General features: G+C 43.0%; 1 protein-coding gene across 1 annotated transcript in view; it reads right to left on the bottom strand.

Moving 5' to 3' along the window:
* The window catches only part of LOC126094905 (centrosomal protein of 135 kDa), a 402349-nt gene that overhangs the window by 302928 nt on the left and 79279 nt on the right, over positions 1-20142 (bottom strand). Inside the window, exons 6-7 of the mRNA XM_049909544.1 lie at positions 9550-9716; positions 2672-2867 (exon numbers count right to left, since the gene is read on the bottom strand). Coding sequence (XP_049765501.1) covers positions 2672-2867; positions 9550-9716 — 363 coding nt within the window. The remainder of the gene's footprint in view (positions 1-2671; positions 2868-9549; positions 9717-20142) is intronic.

The raw sequence follows: 20142 nt of genomic DNA on the forward strand, positions 1-20142 counted from the left end.
CTGCATGCAGAAGATGATGGTGATGATGTTTGGTTTGTGGGGTGCTCAACTGCGTGGTTATCAGCGCCCGTTGCATGCAGAATTGGAACTTGTTTGTAAAGATGAGGAGCACCATTTCTGTATCCAGCTTTGTCACAGGGTGCACAATTCAGTACACATCTCTCTCTTGCCATGGCAAGGGAAGCCACAACAATGATTGCCACATTGGCAGTTCCTGGTGCTCCAGATGGTACATCTACAGACATACTTGCAAGCTAACATACTGTGTGTAGCGGATGGTATCCTGTACCATCACTAGTCATTTCCTTTCCTGTTCCATTCACAAACAGAACGAGGGAAAAATGTTTGTGTGTGCCTCTACAAGCCCTAATTTCTCATATATCATTTTCATGGCCCTTACATGAAATTTATGTTTTCAGCAGTAGAATCATTCTGCAGTCAACTTCAAATGCCAGTTCTCTAAATTTTCTCAATACTGTTCCTCAAAAATAATGTTGCTTTCCCTCCAGGGATTCCTGTTTTGAGTTCATGATGCATCTTCATAGCATTTGCATGTTGTTTGAACCTACCAGTAACAAACCTAGCAGCCTGCCTCTGAATTGCTTCAATGTCTTTCTTTAATCCAACCTGGTATGGATCCAAAACACTCTAATAATACTCAAGAATAGGTTGCACTAGTGTCCTATATTCAGTGTCCAGTGCAAATGAACCTCATTTTCCTAAAATTAACAAATGAACCAAAGTTGACTTTCGCTGTCCCTACCATAATCCCCACATGCTAGTTCCATTTCATATCGCACTGCTTTGTTACACACAGATATTTAAACGACGTGACTGTGTCAAGTAGGACAGGACTAATGCTGTATCTGAATATTATGAATTTGTTTCTCCTACTCATCCATATTAACTTAAATTTTTCTACACTTAGAGCTAGCTGACATTCAACACACCAACTAGAAATTTTGTCTAAGTCATCTTGTATCTTCCTACAGTCACTCAACTTCAGCACCTTCCTGTACACAGCATCAGCAGCAAACAACTGCAGATTCCTGTCCATCATGCCTGCCATGTCATTTCTGTATATAGCACTCATATCAAACTTTCCTGGGGCACTCCTGGCAATACACTTTTCTCTAATGAACATTCACCACTGAGGACAACACACTGGGTTCTATTACTTAAGAAGTCTTGAGCCACTCACTTAGCTAGGAACCTATTCCATATGCTCGTACCCTCATTTAGAGCCTGCAGGGAGGCACAATCTCTAACAATATGGAATCTGCCTGTTGCCCTTCAACCATAGTTTCCACTGTACAACGTGAGAAAAGGGCAAGCTGAGTTTTTCACAAGTTATACTTTCTAAAATCATACTGATTCATGGACATAAGCTTCATGGTCTCAAGAAAACTTATTATACTGGAACTAAGGATATGTTCCAGGATTCTGCAGCAAACCAGTGTTAGAGATATTGGTCTGTAATTTTGCAGGTCCCTTCTTTTACCCTTCTTCTATGCAGGAGGCATCTGCACTTTTTTCCAGTTGCTTGGGACTGCACACTAGGTGAGATTCTTGATAAATGCAAGCTAAGTAAGGGAGTATTCTTAGTACAATAAAACTGGAATCCCACTGGGACATGGTGATTTATTTGTTTTAACTTTTTCAGTTGTTTCTCTACACTAGGGGTGCTTATTACTATGTCATCCATATGGGAGTCAGTCTGATGGTCAAAAGCTGGTATGTCTACACAATTCTCCCATGTGAACTATTTCTTAAGTGCAAAATTTAAAACTTCGTCAATGTGTGACTGGATGGAAGCCTTATACCCACTTAGCAATTATACATAGGACCTGGATTTTCTCTGGATCTCAGCCAGATCTTTTGTTAAGGTATGGCAGTGGTAGTAGTTATAAGCTTTGCACAATGCACAGATGCAAATACCCGTGGTAACCTGTGCCTATCATCATATGGCTACTCATCTTGCTGCAAACAAGACCATTTTCTAACTGAAAGTATGTGAGATGACCATACAGTACTGCACAGCCAACCCAGCAGTGTGTCTGTCCTCTTGGACACTAGTCATACGCAGCACTTGAGATCTTGCTTGGTGCACATTATAACTGTCAGTTCAATATCCACATGCCACTTGTTGGATCCTGAGCAGCAAAATTATCCAGCAATAAAGCCCCAATCTCACTAGGATACAATTCTGCCCCTGTCAAATTCTGAGACATGCTAGTAGACACTTTTCCTTCTTACATAAGTTATATCATGATCTCTCCGCAAACACTGTTGGGCGACCCTTTTATACATGGTCTATGCCTCACTAACCACACAACCAACACTGTCCATGTTCACTGACTGGTGCAGAAATGTCACCTAGGCTCCAACCCAGTTGCCCTTGTGTCAACCTTTTGTCCACTCCTGCTCACATGTGTCCATGGGGACCCAGTTGCCTGCCAACAGGTGTGTGTATTGGAAGAAAGTAATCTAGATGCTGTTACTTCTACCTACTTTGTATGTTTTACTGAAATGCTTATAATTTCCATATTGAAGCGTGCAGTACACTCCATTGTAGTTTTGCATCTGTTGCACAGCATCATCATAGAGTTGCAGTTTTAATGGCCAGCAGCATACAAGGTAAAGATAAGAATGCTTACAGCTATGGACTTACCTATTACAAGGAGGTTATTGACTTTTTCAGAGAGGCGTCTGTTTTCTGACTGGGCTTTCTCCAATGCACGCTGAGCATGCCTAGTATCTTTCTTGGCACTTTCCACATCAGCTTGAGCTTCTTGTTCATTGCGTTTAAGCTCTAGAACTTCCCTTTCCAAGTCACGTACTTGAGCTAGACTTGCATCTAGTCTCTCCTGTGTGCAGAACACCTGGATTACACTAAGCTTTGAATAAAATGCAGTAGTCTCAGTTCATGCAATAATTAATGCAGCAGAAATGCCTGAAATGAAAATTAATAGAACACTTTCCCAAATATTGTTTATACAAAAGAAGGTATGCAGCTCATTGGAACTTTTGTAATGTTACTCTATTGTGTGATACACCTATGAACCAAAATTAATGGATTTTCAATATACACAAAAAAATTTCACATAGCTGTCATGTGTGAACCAAAAGATGCTCTGGAAACACTGGGACAGGTGACATAGCGATACAATTAGAAAGCATGCTGAAAATCTGGCCACAGGTCTTAGGAGGAGTAACTGCATTTAGTGTACCTTTTCTGAAGCATACAAAATGCCAATATATGGTAGGACAACCTGGTTTTGCAATATAACATGCCTGACACTTCCCCATAGTGCGGATCAAGTTGTCCAGCATGACTTGCTCCAGCACCTCTGCTGACAAGTGCCATCTGGAAGTCGGCAGTGATCAATGTGGTTACCAGTTAGATTAAAGCCCAGAGACAAAACTGACAGCTATAAGTGCATGGTGTGTGTTGCAAGAGCTCACCTACCAGGTTATTTCTCTGTGGCTGGAAATTATCATTCAGTAGATGCAACCCAAATCGATATGAAGTACAGGAAAGGCACACAGTGCCTTCTACGATACCATCCATCTGGGCTGCAGCTGCTGCAGAAGTATACACAGGCAATGATGTATGTGACACTAACAGGCCTCAGAAGAGAATACTGGTGACACCTCCATCTGTCCTTCCCACAATATTGGATGTATCAGACAAACAAACAGCAAAAATCTCTCTAGGTTAAACTGTGAGGAATCTTATTCATAGGACACTATTCCACAGCACCTGGCTCAATTCACTGCAGGTGAAACACCACATTCATTAAGTTCGATAGCATGCTGGTGTGGCAATAACACATTTGCTGTGTCACCAAGGGTACAGAGCAATCCCCTGAAGCTAATGATACACAATCTGGTGGAGCAATGCTACATGAGGTAACTACCCTGGTATTGGATTGAAAAATGTGACTGTAACAGTAAATTACCAAAGCACTTGTGACAACAAAGTCCCTGAATTTGCCACCCCTCCAGGAAAGGAGTCATACTCAAAATACTCTCTGGACCAGTAGGTGGATGAAACCAAACTACAAAGCTTCTAAATACACACATCAAAAAAATGTTTTGCATCACCTGAGTTCTGAAAGTTACAGAACCCACACAGAAAAAAGAAATAGAGATCAACATACATCATTTCTGCCTTTTTATTGCTCACAAAAACCACACATTGCATGTTGTACCACCATACAGCGAGACCTACAGAGGTGGAGGTCCAGATTGCTGTACACACCGGTACCTCTAATACCCAGTAGCAGGTCCTCTTGCATTGATGCATGCCCGTATTCATTGTGGCATACTATCCACAAGTTCATCAAGGCACTGTTGGTCCAGATTGTCCCACTCCTCAATGGCAATTTGGCATAGATCCCTCAGAGTGATTGGTGGGTCACGTCGCCCATAAACATGCCTTTTCAATCTATTCCAGGCATGTTCGATAGGGCTCTTGTCAGGAGAACATGCTGGCCACTCTAGTTGAGTGATGTCGTTATCCTGAAGTAAGTCATTCAGGAGATGTGCACGACGGGGGTGTGAATTGTCATCCATGAATACGAATGCCTAGCCAATATGCTGCCGATATGGTTGCACTATCGGTCAGAGGATGGCATTCACGTATCGTACAGCCAATAGGGAGCCTTCCATGACAACCAGCGGTGTACGTTGGCCCCACATAATGCCACCCCAAAACAGCAGCGAACCTCCACTGTGCTTCACTCTGACAGTGTGTCTGGGGTGTTCAGCCTGACTGGGATGCCACCAAACACATCTCCGACGATTGTCTGCTTGAAGGCATATGCGACACTCATCGGTGAAGAGAACATGATGCCAATCCTAAGCGGTCCATCTGGCATGTTGTTGGGCCCATCTGTACCACACTGCATGGTGTCATGGTTGCAAAGATGGACCTCACCATGGATGTTGGGAGTGAAGTTGCACATCATGCAGCCTATTGCGCACAGTTTGAGTCTTAACACAATGTCCGGTGGCTGCACGAAAAGCATTATTCAACATGCTGGCGCTGCTGTCAGGGTTCCTCTGAGTCATAATCCGGAGGTAGTGATCATCCCCTGCAGTAGTAGCCCTTGGGCAGGCTGAGCAAGGCATGTCATCAACAGTCCCTGTCTCTCTGTATCTCCTCCATGTCTGAACAACATCGCTTTGGTTCACTCCGAGACACCTGGACACTTCCCTCGCTGAGGGCCCTTCCTGGCACAAAGTAACTATGTGGACACGATTAAACCGCAGTGTTGACCGTCTAGGCACTGTTGAACTACAGACAACATGAGCCGTGTACCTCCTTCCTGGTGGAATGACTGGAACTGATCGGCTGTCAGACCCCTCTGTCTAATTTTAATAGGTGCTGCTCATGCGTGGTTGTTTACACCTTCAGCCAGTCTAGTGACATCTCTGAACAGTCAAAGGGGCTGTGTCTTGCTTTCCACTGTTGAAGAGCAATTCGGGTATGACGATTGCACCTTTCAACACAATCGAGCACCTGTTCATAATGCACGGCCTCTGGTGGAGTGATTACATGACAATAACAAACCTGTAACGGACTGGCCTACATAATCCTACAAAACACCTTTGGGATGTTTTGGAATGCAGACTTCGATACCTCTCCTCAGTGTAGCACTCCGTGAAGAATGGACTGCCATTACCCAAGAAGCCTTCCAACACCTGATTGAACATATGCCTGCAAGAGTGGAAGCTGTCATCAAGGCTAAGGGCGAGCCAACACCATATTTAATTTCAGCATTACCGATAGAGGGTGCCACGAACTTTTAAGTCATTTTCAGCCAGGTGTCTGGATACTTTTGATCACATAGTGTAACTGCAAACAAGAAATTAATCGTACAATTTTATTTTTGTTAGGTAATACATAAAACTTTATGACTATCACTTGTAACTACTATTACTATACAGTGTATACTGGAGAGAAGCAGGTTGCGTTATTTCATTCCAAGGCTAGTGAAAAGGTAAGTGATGACCAAGATTGCAGGAAACAATTTTGCGAATGGATTCACAGGATGGTGAAACATGAACTGAGACTTATGGGTAGCAGTTTTTAGCCAGATGAAGAACAGTCCAAACTTAATGGAGCTACCAATCAACACAATTGTGCTTACTGGCCTGAAGGTAATTGCTTCATAAAAACACCCGGTTTGAAGGTGATATGGCTAGTCTCCTATCAAGTTCACAAGACTTTTCTATTTTGAAGGTACTGTAACTAGAGGAAAGTACCCAACAAGGTTTTCCTTTCCATTTGTGCAAAGTACGGCAATTATACATTTGACAAAAGTTTGATTCCATCAATAATTAGGCTATGGCCATATATGTCTTAAAGTCGTCTGGTAACATGCGTTGCCAAAAGCTTGATGAATCTAAATGACTCAATTTAAAAGCAATGAAGACGGCTACTCGACAGCTGAAATCTAAATCTGCAATAAAAATACAGGTTAGATTTGCAATCAACGGCCAAATTCCTTTACCTTTTTTGAATTATACATTTTATTCTTCCCCATGAACCATGGACCTTGCAGTTGGTGGGGAGGCTTGCGTGCCTCAGCGATACAGATAGCCGTACCGTAGGTGCAACCACAACGGAGGGGTATCTGTTGAGAGGCCAGACAAATGTATGGTTCCTGAAGAGGGGCAGCAGCCATTTCCGTAGTTGCAGGGGCAACAGGCTGGGTGATTGACTGATCTGGCCTTGTAACACTAACCAAAACGGCCTTGCTGTGCTGGTACTGTGAACAGCTGAAAGCAAGGGGAAACTACAGCCGTAATTTTTCCCGAGGGCATGCAGCTTCACTGCATGGTTAAATGATGATGGCATTCTCTTGGGTAAAATATTCCGGAGATAAAATAGTCCCCCATTCGGATCTCAAGAGGACGTCGTTATCAGGAGAAAGAAAACTAGCATTCTCCGGATCGGAGCGTGGAATGTCAGATCCCTTGATCGGGCAGATAGGTAAGAAAATTTAAAAAGGGAAATGGATAGGTTGAAGTTAGATATAGTGGGATTTAGTGAAGTTCGGTGGCAGGAGGAACAAGACATCTGGTCAGGTGAATACAGAGTTATAAATACAAAATCAAATAGGGGTAATGCAGGAGTAGGTTTAATAATGAATAAAAAAAAATAGGAGTGTGGGTAAGCTACTACAAACAGCATAGTGAATGCATTATTGTGGCCAAGATAGACACGAAGCCCACACCCACTACAGTAGTACAAGTTTATATGCCAACTAGCTCCGCAGATGACTAAGAGATTCATGAAATGTACGATGAGATAAAAGAAATTATTCAGGTAGTGAAGTGAGACGAAAATTTAATAGTCATGGGTGACTGGAATTCGATAGTAGGAAAAGGGAGAGAAGGAAACATAGTAGGTGAATATGGATTGGGGGGAAGAAATGAAAGAGGAAGCCACCTGGTAGAATTTTGCACAGAGCGTAACTTAATCATAGCTAACACTTGATTCAAGAATCATAAAAGAAGATTGTATACATCGAAGAAGCCTGGAGATACTGGAAGGTCTCAGATAGATTATATAATGGTAAGACAGAGATTTAGGAACCAGGTTTTAAACTGTAAGACGTGTACAGGGGCAGATGTGGACTCTGACCACAATCTATTGGTTATGAACCATAGATTAAAACTGAAAAAACTGCAAAAAGGTGTGAATTTGAGGAGATTGGACCTGGATAAACTGAAAGAACCACAGGTTGTAGAGAGCTTCAGGAAGAGCATTAGGGAACAATTGACAAGAATGGGGGAATAAATACGGTAGAAGAAGAATGGGTAGCTTTGAGGGATGAAGTAGTGACGGCAGCAGAGGATCAAGTAGGTAAAAAGACGAGGGCTAGTAGAAATCCTTGGGTAACAGAAGAAATATTGAATTTAATTGATGAAAGGGGAAAACATAAAAATGCAGTAAATGAAGCAGGCAAAATGGAACACAAACGTCTCAAAAATGAGATCGACAGGAAGAGCAAAATGGCTAAGCAGGGATGGCTAGAGGACAAATGCAAGGATGTAGAGGCGTATATCACTAGGGGTAAGATAGATACTGCCTACAGGAAAATTAAAGAGACCTTCGGAGAAAAGAGAACCACTTCCATGAAGATCAAGAGCTTAGATGGAAACCCAGTTCTCAGCAAAGAAGGGAAAGCAAAAAGATGGAAGGAGTATACAGAGGTCTATACAAGGGCGATGTTCTGGAGAACAATCAGCGCAGGTATTTTGTTGGGTTTCTTGCACCTGTAGCTAAATTTACAAACAATATGCGAAAACGATTGTTCCACTTATTTCTCAACTTTTCCAAAATAAAAATTCTTGCTATTGCAGAATACTGCTTTCCCGCATCAAAGTGTACAATAAATCATGATGACTAACACAAAAGCAAAATAATGAATGGCAACACATTTGTTACTTATCCAACAAGTAAACTCAAGGTAACATGGTAACAATTACAAGTGAAATGCAGGTCGGAGATTCTGCATCATAGTATATGTGATCATGAAGACCATGACAACACACAAACAAAGTAAATTAAACATGTGACATAAGCACTTTGGGTATCTTTATGAGTCTAAAAACATAATAGCTGTGAAAGACCATCATCAGAACTTGCATTTTCATTTTTCATCTTTTTCATGTTTTTGTCACAAAGCAACTTGCACAACAAAAGGACTAACTGGTAAAAAATGATAATTGTCCAGTAAATAGAGAATCGCTATTTTTTAACTTGCCACAGGGAAGTGTTCTCAAAAATAATGTGCACTATCTGGGGTCCATGGAAGTACACATGTACCAAAAAATTTCCCAAAAAGCATGTTGCCCTCTCCTACCAAAATGAAATACTTAAACAAATGAGAGAAGATGCAATATACTGATGTTATTTATGCAATGAAGTCTCAAGAGGAGCTTGTGGATAATATGCCATTCCAAACAAAAAAACTGACCTATCGGTCTTTAAAAAGACATGAATGATAGCTACACATTGTATGCTATCATGGAATTTCCATTATTGTACATATTAATAAAATGACCTACACCACCTTTTAATATACCTAAATGGCACAGAAAGAAGTAAAATATGCAATTACTACATTAACAGTATATTAACAGTATATAACCTGAATAAGTAAAAAAAATCATTAAAACTTAGCAGTAGTGTTTTCAGATGAAAAACAATACAATCTGCTAATCACTGGTCTTCATGTCTTGTTTGGTTGGCATGCTCCAAATGTAAATTTTTACCTTTTATTTGATCTTTGGAAGACATAATTAAAAACTAACAAAACAACTTTAACTTTGATTATGCTTTGAGAAATGGCTGTTGCTGGTTCACTAAACAAGATGATGGCATAACTGTTACGTCAGTTCAAGCAAAATGTTACACTAGGCTCATTTTATTTGATTCCACTGCTAAGTATTATGGTAACCACAACAAAACAAAAATTTCCTAAAATACAGTTTATATGGTAATAAGTAGGTTTAGTGATATAAAAGCACCTGTATCTTTGAAACTCTCCTCGAGTTCTCTTTCACTGTTGAGTTACATTCCTCTTCAACAGCCAATGCAATGTGGTCAATGTCTCGTAATTCCTGCTCAAGGTGTTTATTGCGTTCAGCCAGCTTCACTGCCCTTGTCATAGCTTCGTGTTGCTTACCCAAGGACTCTGCACATAATCAGACTCTATAATTTGATTATGACATTCCTATGGTAGTAATAACTACTGCAAGTACAAGTATATACTTCAAGAATCAAAAACTTCCAACTATGACATATGCTACTATGCAAAAGTTCGTTTAGTTCACCATAAAATGCTGTAAAGCATAACCATCGGAATTCTACACAAATATAAAAGACAAAAACACTAGCCATCATCCCTTCATATAATCATTCAGAATGCTTTCAAATTAAAGTGATCCAGCACCAAAGGTAAATAAATTAGTTACATAAAGGAAGATTTCAGAAATTAAGAACAAAAATTGATAGGTTGAAGTCAGATGAAGTAGGAGTCAGTGATACATTGATGGGAAGAAAAGGACTTCTGATCAGGAGTTATCAAAACAAAGTTCAATAGGCGTAAAACATGAGCGAGCTTAATAACCCATAAGGAAATAGGACTGCAGGTGAGCTACTATGAACAGCATGTTGTTGTTGTCTTCAGTCCTGAGACTGGTGTGATGTAGCTCTCCATGCTAATCTATCCTGTGCAAGCTCCTTTATCTCCCAGTACCTACTGCAACCTACATCCTTCTGAATCTGTTTAGTGTATTCACCTCTTGGTCTCCCTCTACAATTCTTACCCTCCACAATGCCCTCCAATACTAAATTTGTGATCCCTTGATGCCTCAGGACATGTCCTACCAAACGATCCCTTCTTCTAGTCAAGTTGTGCCACAAACTTCTCTTCTCCCCAATCCTAATCAATACCTCCTCATTAGTTACGTGATCTACCCACACAATCTTCAACATTCTTCTGTAGCACCACATTTCGAAAGCTTCTATTCTCTTCTTGTCTAAACTATTTATCGTCCATGTTTCACTTCCATACATGGCTACACTCCATACAAATATTTTCAGAAGCGACTTCCTGACACTTAAATCTATACTCTATGTTAACAAATTACTCTTCTTCAGAAACGCTTTCCTTGCCATTGCCAGTCTACATTTTATGTCCTCTCTACTTCGACCATCATCAGTTATTTTGCTCCCCAAATAGCAAAACTCATTTACTACGTTAAGTGTCTCATTTCCTAATCTACTTCCCTCAGCATCACCCGACTTAATTCGACTACATTCCATTATCCTCATTTTGCTTTTGTTGATGTTCAACTTATACCCTCCTTTCAAGACACTGTCCATTCCGTTCAACTGCTCTTCCAAGTCCTTTGCTGTCTCTGACAGAATTACAATGTCATCGGCAAACTTCAAAGCTTTTATTTCTTCTCCAGGGATTTTAATACCTACTCCGAACTTTTCTTTTGTTTCTGTTATAACCTTTAATCACCAATAATTGCGTGGATATTCAAATACACTCACTTAGAAACAATAGCTGGTTACATTATAACAACTCAGTATCTCTTATTCGACTGCCGTGCCGTGACATGCGGCCAACGCCATTCGTAGCTAGGTGGCACTCCCGTGCTCAGCCGAGTTGCGGAGCACCTCTATCGCCATTTGCGCGTACTGTTGTGGCGGCACTGTTAAATGTCGTGGCACTGTCACAACACTTCTCCCCCTTTGGAAAAAAAAAAACAACACACTCACTTCCTTGTAGACATGGACAGTGCGGAGACATCCATGGCCTCTTGTGAGGCCCCAAGAGGATCCCAGGGAGAGACATGAGAGTATGGTCGAAAATGTCCAGGACAGAAGCTCGTGCGTGGAACGTGCCTCCTGGACGAGATGATGGGTGAAAACTCCGGAGCAGCATCCATAGATGTCGTGGACCTGGGGGTGTGCTCCAACGAGATGGGTCCCGGAGAAGGCGGCGTCGCGACTGGGGCCGGTTCCGGCGTACTCTGAAGCGGTAGCGACGTTGCCTGCATCAACACATATGGTAGATTGGCAGCAGCGACAGGACTGGCTTCTCGGGCTGGTGGAGGCGAAGGAAGGGGTGGTGGCACCGGCGTGGCCACCACTCGCGGGTGCATCTGGTCGTAATGGCGAACAACCATGCCGTGGTCCGTACGTATTTCAGAAAGCCGGCGGCCGCGAAGAGCCTGGACCACCCTGGAATCCATTTAGGGCGAGATCCATACCCTTGTGCCCACACGTCGGCGCCCACCGAGTATTTTCCCGCACTAGGGGACACAGCACAAGGCCTGACAGGGTGAAGTAGGTGCAGTAGAGTGCGCGGTTGGCGGCCATGCAAGAGTTCAGCAGGGCTGCGATCACCCACAGGCGTGAAGCGATAAGAACTCAGAAATTGCAGCAGAGCGTCGTCTGTGGAAAAATCACTAAGGAATTTTTTCATCTGACTTTTGAAAGTGCGGACAAGGCGCTCGACCTCCCCCTTCGATTGCGGATGGAAGGGCGGTGCTGTAACATGATGAATCCCTTGTTCAGTACAAAAATCACAGAAGGCCTGCGAAGAGAACCGAGGGCCATTGTCCGTGACGATCGTGGATGGAAGACCTTCTAGCGCAAAGATTTTGGACAAAGCCAGCGTCGTCGCCGCAGTGGTGGGCGACGGACATCGAACCACAAACGGAAACTTCGAGAAGGCGTCAATCAACAGTAGCCAATAAGTGCCGAGGAAAGGGCCGGCAAAGTCAGCGTGCACCCGTTCCCATGGCTGCGCCGGATCAGGCCATGGAGAGGGCATTGTACGGGGTGCAGCCAGTTGTTGAGCACACTGACCACACGCAGCGACCATGTGGGAGATGTCCGAATCAATACCGGGCCAATAAACATGCCTGCGGGCCAGGGACTTAGTCCGAGAAATCCCCCAATGGCCCTCATGCAATAGTTTGAGAACATCTTTGCGAAGAGAAGCTGGCACCACGACCCGTGGAGATGCGCCATCCGTGGCCAGAAGAACAACACCCTCACGAACAGACAGACGAAGGCGCAAGGCATGGTAGTTGCGAAGGGGATCCGATGCCCGGCCCTTGGTCCTGTCTGGCCAACCCCGTTCAACAAAATTAATCACCTGACGCATGACCGCGTCCGGTGCAGTAGCCGACGTGACCTGCAAACCTGTAAGCGGAAAACCCTCGACCGCACGACGTTCTTCCTCATCAATGTGGAAACAGAGTAGTTTATCACGATCGAAAACCGGGTCGGGGCCCATCGGCAATCGCAACAATGCGTCAGTGTTGGCGTGCTGGGCCGTGGGGCGATAGTGAATCTCATAGTGAAAACGAGACAAGTATAAGGCCCAACGTTGCAGGCGGTGAGCTGCCTTATCCGGAAGCGACGCCGATGTGCTGAACAGAGAGACCAGCGGCTTGTGGTCGGTGATGAGGTGAAACTTAGAACCATACAAAAAAATGCTGAACTTTTTTAGAGCATAAATGATAGCGAGCACCTCCTTTACGATTTGAGAGTAACGCCGTTGCACATCGTTGAGGGTCTTGGAAGCATAGACGATGGGTCATTCCGACCCATCCTCATACTGATGGGCGAGAACAGCCCCTAGGCCATACTGAGACGCGTCAGTCGCCAGAACCAAGTGCTGACCCGGACGGAATGTGGCAAGAAAAGGCACTGACTGCAAATGAGCCTTCAGGCGGACAAAAGCCTGCTCACACTCGTTGGACCAACAGAAAGGGACGTTTTTGCGTAACAGCTGATGCAGAGGATGAGCCACCGCCGCCGCGGATGGAATGAATTTGTGATAATAAGCAATCTTGCCTAGAAATGCCTGAAGTTCTTTGACCGTAGACGGCCGGGGTAGAGCATTAATGGCCGCAACGTGCTGACGTAGAGGATGTATACCCTCACGGGACATGTGGAAACCAAGATACACAATGGAGGGTTGGAAGAACTGTGACTTGTCCAGATTGCACCTCAACCCAGTCAAATGCAAAACCCGAAACAGTGAAAGCAAATTGCGAAGGTGCTCCTCAGTGGAGGCCCCCATGACAACAATGTCATCCAGATAGTTTATGCAGCCGTGAACGGAAGCCGTGAGCTGTTCCAAAAACCGCTGAAAAATGGCCGGCGCGCTAGCGACGCCAAATGGTAACCGCTGGTACTGATACAACCCACAAGGAGTGTTGATGACGAGAAATTCCTTGGAAGAAGCATCCAACGGCAACTGATGGTACACCTCCGATAAGTCAAGTTTGGAAAAGAACTTGCCCCCAGCGAGCTTGGTAAATAACTCCTCAGGACGGGGAAGAGGATAAGTGTCAATGAGGCTCTGAGTGTCGACAGTGGCTTTAAAATCACCACACAATCGCAGACTCCTGTTTCGTTTAGAAACCGCCACGATTGGTGATACCCATTCGCTGGAGGTAACAGGAAGGAGAATCCCTGAAGCTGTTAACCTGTCTATCTCAGCCTTGACAGGTGCACGCAACGCCACTGGAACAGGGCGTGCCCGGAAAAACTTAGGGCGAGCTGTAGGTTTAAGAGTAATGTGGGCTTCAAAATCCTTGGCACGACCCAGACCAGAGGACAACACGGACGAGAATACAGAACACAATCCATCCAGCTGTTGATACGGAATACCCTCAGATACGAGGTGCAGATCATCATCAATGGAGAACCCGAACAAATGGATGCATCATAACCGAACAGGTTTTCAGAGCCCGCATGATCCACCACATAAAACATGAGGGGCCTAACAACTGACTTGTAGGCAGTGGATGCATCAAACTGGCCAATGATAGGAATTTTCTGTTTATTATAAGTTCTCAGATTTCATGTAACTGGAGACAAGGGAGGGGAGCCCAACTCCAAATATGTGTGAGAATTAATGAGAGTTACTGCAGAGCCAGTGTCCACTTGCATGCGAATGTCTTCATCCAGAACACGAACAGTAACAAACAACTTATTTGTTTGAGAAAGCACACAGTTAACATCCATGTCCGATGCCTCGTCCTCGTCAACAGGAACTTTAGGGGACTGACAAACAGAAGCAATGTGGCCTTTTTTCCTACATGAATTACATGTGGCCCAACGTTTTGGACATGCGGCCCTGTCATGCTATACGAAACAACGTGGACAAGAAGGAAGTGCGGAACGAACCTGTTTCTGTGGTTGCTGTTTTCACTGCGAGTGTTGCGACCCAACGTGACGTTGTTTACGCAAGTGAACCGCTGCCACATCTTCGTTCTCCTGTGAAACAGGCAAATTGTCCGTGTCGAAAGTTGACTGTACAGTGCCTACATCACACCACACGTCTATTTGCACGCCAGCAGCGTAAGACACTTCAAAGGATTGAGCGATGCTTAGAACTTCCGACAACGACGGGTTTGGCAGTTGTAGGGCACGTTGCCGAACTTCTTTATCAGGAGCAAGCCGTAGAATAGCATCCCTAACCACTGAATCAGCATAAGACTCATGATGAGTGTCCGTGACTAACCGACATTTCCTACTCAGACCATGTAGTTCCGCCGCCCAAGCCCGGTAAGATTGATGGGGCTGTTTAAGACACCGGTAGAACGGCACGCGGGCGGCAATGACATGGGTGTTTTTTTTCGGTAATAGTTAGACAATAAGTCACACATTTCTTGGAAGGACAGAGAGGCAGGTTCCCGCAGAGGGGCTAACTGAAATAGCAGATCCGTGGGGAAATCCAAGATAGAAATAACTACTTACACATAGGAGCGTCGACAATGCTGAAAGCCAAGAAGTGTTGCCGCAAACGCTTCTCATAATCCTCCCAGTCTTCAGCGGCCTCGTCGTAAGGAGGGAATGGAGGCGGAGAAGAGGAAGACAGACGATGAGTAAGCGACGTCGACAACGCCTGAATAGCAGCCATCAGCTGTGTTTGTTGTGCCTGAATAGAAGCCGTCAGCTGTGTTTGTTGTTCAATGAGCGCTTGCATAAGCTGTTCCATGCCTGCCCCGTCACAAACACACAAATCCACAATGCAGTGAAAATATCTGACCTCGTCGTCAAAAAGTGTTATAACCTTTAATCACCAGTAATTGCGTGGATATCCAAACACACTCACTTAGAAACAATAGCTGGTTACATGATAACAACTCAGTACCTCTTATTCGACTGCCGTGCCGTGACATGCGGCCGGCGTCGTTCGTAGCTAGGTGGCACTCCCACGCTCAGCCGAGTTGCGAAGCGCCTCTATCGCCTTTTGCGCGTACTGTCGTGGCGGCACTGTTAAATGTCCTGGCACTGTCACAACAGTTTCCCTTACTGCTTGCTCAATATACAGATTGAATAACATCAGAGATAGGCTACAACCCTGTCTCACTCCCTTCCCAACCACTGCTTCCCTTTCATGTCCCTCGACTCATATAACTGCCATCTGCTTTCTGTACAAATTGTAAATAGCCTTTTGCTCCCTGTATTTTACCCCTGCCACCTTTAGAATTTGAAAGAGAGTATTCCAGTCAACATTGTCAAAAGCTTTCTCTAAGTCTACAAATGCTAGAAACGTAGGTTTGCCTTTCCTTAATCTTCCTTCTAAGATAAGTCGTAAGGTCAGTATTGCCTCATGTGTTCCAACATTTCTACGGAATCCAAACTGATCTTCCCCGAGGTCGACTTCTACCAGTTTTTCCATTCGTCTGTAAATAATTCGCGTTAGTATTTTGCAGCTGTGACTTATTAAACTGATAGTTCGGTAATTTTCACATCTGTCAACACCTGCTTTCTTTGGGATTGGAATTATTATATTCTTCTTGAAGTCTAATGGTATTTTGTCTGTCTCATACATCTTGCTCACCAGATGGTAGAGTTTTGTCAGGACTGGCTCTCCCAAGTCCGTCAGTAGTTCTAATGGAATGCTGTCTACTCCGGGGGCCTTGTTTTGACTCAGGTCTTTCAGTGCTCTGTCGAATTCTTCACGCAGTATCATATCTCCCATTTCATCTTCATCTACATCCTCTTCCATTTCCATAATATTGTCTTCAAGTACATTGCCCTTGTATAGACTCTCTATATACTCCTTCCACCTTTCTGCTTTCCCCTCTTTGCTTAGAACTGGGTTTCCGTCTGAGCTCTTGATATTCATACAAGTGGCTCTCTTTTCTCCAAAGCTCTCTTTAATTTTCCTGTAGGCTGTATCTATCTTACCCCTAGTGAGATAAGCCTCTACATCCTTACATTTGTCCTCTAGCCATGCCTGCTTAGCCATTTTGCACTTACTGTCGATCTCATTTTTGAGATTTTTTGTATTCCTTTTTGCCTGCTTCATTTACTGCATTTTTATTTTTTCTCCTTTCATCAATTAAATTCAACATTTCTTCTGTTAAGCAAGGATTTCTACTAGGCCTCGTCTTTTTACCTACTTGATCCTCTGCTGCCTTCACTACTTCATCCCTCAGAGCTACCCATTCGTCTTCTACTGTATTTCTTTCCCCCATTCCTGTCAATTGTTCCCTTATGCTCTCCCTGAAACTCTGTACAACCTCTGGTTCTTTCAGTTTATCCAGGTCCCATTTTCTTAAATTCTCACCTTTTTTGCAATTTCTTCAGTTTTAATCTACAGTTCATAACCAATAGATTGTGGTCAGAGTCCACATCTGCCCCTGGAAATGTCCTACAATTTAAAACCTGGTTCCTAAATCTCTGTCTTACCATTATATAATCTATCTGATACCTTTTAGTATCTCCAGGATTCTTCCATGTATACAACCTTCTTTTATGATTCTTGAACCAAGTGTTAGCTATGATTAAGTTATGCGCTGTGCAAAATTCTACCAGGCAGCTTCCTCTTTCATTTCTTAGCCTCAATCCATGTTCACCTACTACGTTTCCTTCTCTCCCTTTTCCTACTGTCGAATTCCAGTCACCCATGACTATTAAATTTTCATCTCGTTTCACTACCTGAATAATTTCTTTTATCTCATCATACATTTCTTCAATTTCTTCGTCTTCTGCAGAACTGGAAAGTTTGTGGCACAACTTGACTAGAAGAAGGGATCGGTTGGTAGGATATGTTTTGAGGCATCAAGGGATCACAAATCTAGCATTGGAGGGCAGTGTGGAGGGTAAAAATCGTAGAGGGAGACCAAGAGATGAATACACTAAGCAGATTCAGAAGGATGTAGGTTGCAGTAGATACTGGGAGATGAAGAAGCTTGCACAGGATAGAGTAGCATGGAGAGCTGCATCAAACCAGTCTCAGGACTGAAGACCACAACAACAACAACAACAACAACAACTGCAGAACTAGTTGGCATATAAACTTTTACTACTGTAGTAGGCATGGGCTTCATGTCTATCTTGGCCACTATAATACGTTCACTATGCTGTTTGTAGTAGCTTACCCGCACTCCTATTTTTTTTATTCATTATTAAACCTACTCCTGCATTACCCCTATTTGATTTTGTATTTATAACCCTGTATTCACCTGACCAGAAGTCTCATTCCTCCTGCCACCGAACTTCACTAATTCCCACTATATCTAACTTTAACCTATCCATTTCCCTTTTTAAATTTTCTAACCTACCTGCCCGATTAAGGGATCTGACATTCCATGCTCCGATACGTAGAATGCTAGTTTTCTTTCTCCTGATAACGACGTCCTCCTGAGTAGTCCCCGCCCAGAGATCCGAATGGGGGACTATTTTACCTCCGGAATATTTTACCCAAGAGGACGCCATCATCATTTAACCATACAGTAAAGCTGCATGCCTTCGGGAAAAATTACGGCTGTAGTTTCCCCTTGCTTTCAGCCGTATGAACAGCATAGTGAACAAGTTATCACATCCAAGACAGATACAGGCAACACCCACAACAGTAGTAAAAGTTTATATGCCTCCTAGATCTGCAGAAGGCAAATAGCCAAATAATGCATGATAGGATAAAAGAAATATTCCCAATAGTTAGGTGACATGTTTAATTTTTGGAGTGTTGAAATTGACACAAGGAAAAGGAAGAGAAGGAAAATAGTACACACACATGTACTGAGCAAAAGTAATGAAATAGGAAACTGCTCGATACAATTTTGTACAGAGTGCAATTTTACATGGCAAACACTTGTTTTAAGAATCATGAGAGAAGGTAGTAAATGTAGAGGAGATCTGGAGACATTTATTATGTAATGGTAAGCCGGATTTAGAAATCAGATTTTACAATGTAAAACATTCTCAGGGCAGATGTGTACTCTTGACCACAATTTATAAGATTATGAACTACAAAGTAAATCTGAAGAAACTGCAGAAAGGTGGGCATTAACGAAAGAGGGTCTGAAAAACTTTAAAAGAACTGGAAGATGTTAATAATTTTACAGGGAGCACTAGGAAACAAGTAACAGAAACAGGGAAAAGGGTTACAACAGAAGATGAATGGGTAGCTGCGATAAATGATGTAGTGAAGGTAGTGGCATATCAAATAGGCAAAATAACAAGGCCTAGTAGAAATTCTTCAATAACACAGGAGATAGCGAATTTGGCTTATGACAGGAGAAATGCAGCACATGAAGCAGGCAAAGGAGAATACAGATGTCTTAAAAATGAGGTTGACACGAACTATAAAAGTGCAAAGCAGGAATGGCTGTAGGAGAAATGCTAAGCAGGAATGGCCTGAGGAGAAATGTGAAGCTACAGAAGCATGCATTACTATGGGGGAAAAAAACAAGTGCCACATACAAAAAAACTGAAGCAACCTTTGGATAAAAGAGAAGGAGCTGTGTGAATCTCAAGAGTTCAGAAGGTAAGTCATTACTAAGCAAAGAAGGAAAGGCCAAAAGGAATATGCAGGGTGTTTCAGGCTGCATAGTAAATATTTTAGGAGGTGGCAGTAGTGGTAGTATAGACTAATTTTAATAAAACATTCCAAGCAACACATGTTCATTTTTTAATTGGTTACAGAAATAAAGCTGTTAAGTGTAACCCAAACAAATACTCAGAGGATGTTAAGCAAATTAAAATGATTATGTTTAAATTTGACTTTCAAAAATTTCTCCTTTGACTTCAGTGCACTTTCTAATTCTCTTGAGAACGCCACATGTAGCTCTTCTGAGGTCATCTTGATATTCTTTTATAGAGCCAATACTGTTCATAATATAAACGATCATTTTGCCTCTTTCGTTTGCACTCTCTTTTTCAGCTTCATCTTTCAAATAATATTCACAGGAAAAAATCTAAAGAGCTTTATTCTGGGAACCTTGGTGGCCAAGAAAAAGCCCATTTCTGCCAATGCATCTTCCATGGAATGTAGGATTTAGATTATGTGTCACCTGACAATTAGAATGTGCAAAGGCCTCAAGCTGTTACCTCAAAATGCGTGCCAAGGAGTAGGTGACTGTCCATTTGGGGGTACCAGGCCAAAACAGATTGGCCATCAAACCACAACGTCATTGATAGGATAGTTGGTGCCCATGGAGAGAGTCCTCATTCACAACAGGTGATATCATGTTGATTTCTGACACAGTCAAAAGACCATGGTTATCAGCCAGTAGCTGTGAGACTATGGTAATCTCTTCAGACTACTTTAAAGGTTTCAATAATGA

Source organism: Schistocerca cancellata, chromosome 8 (assembly GCF_023864275.1).
Source record: "Schistocerca cancellata isolate TAMUIC-IGC-003103 chromosome 8, iqSchCanc2.1, whole genome shotgun sequence".
In the NCBI taxonomy this organism is placed as follows: Eukaryota; Metazoa; Arthropoda; class Insecta; order Orthoptera; family Acrididae; genus Schistocerca; species Schistocerca cancellata.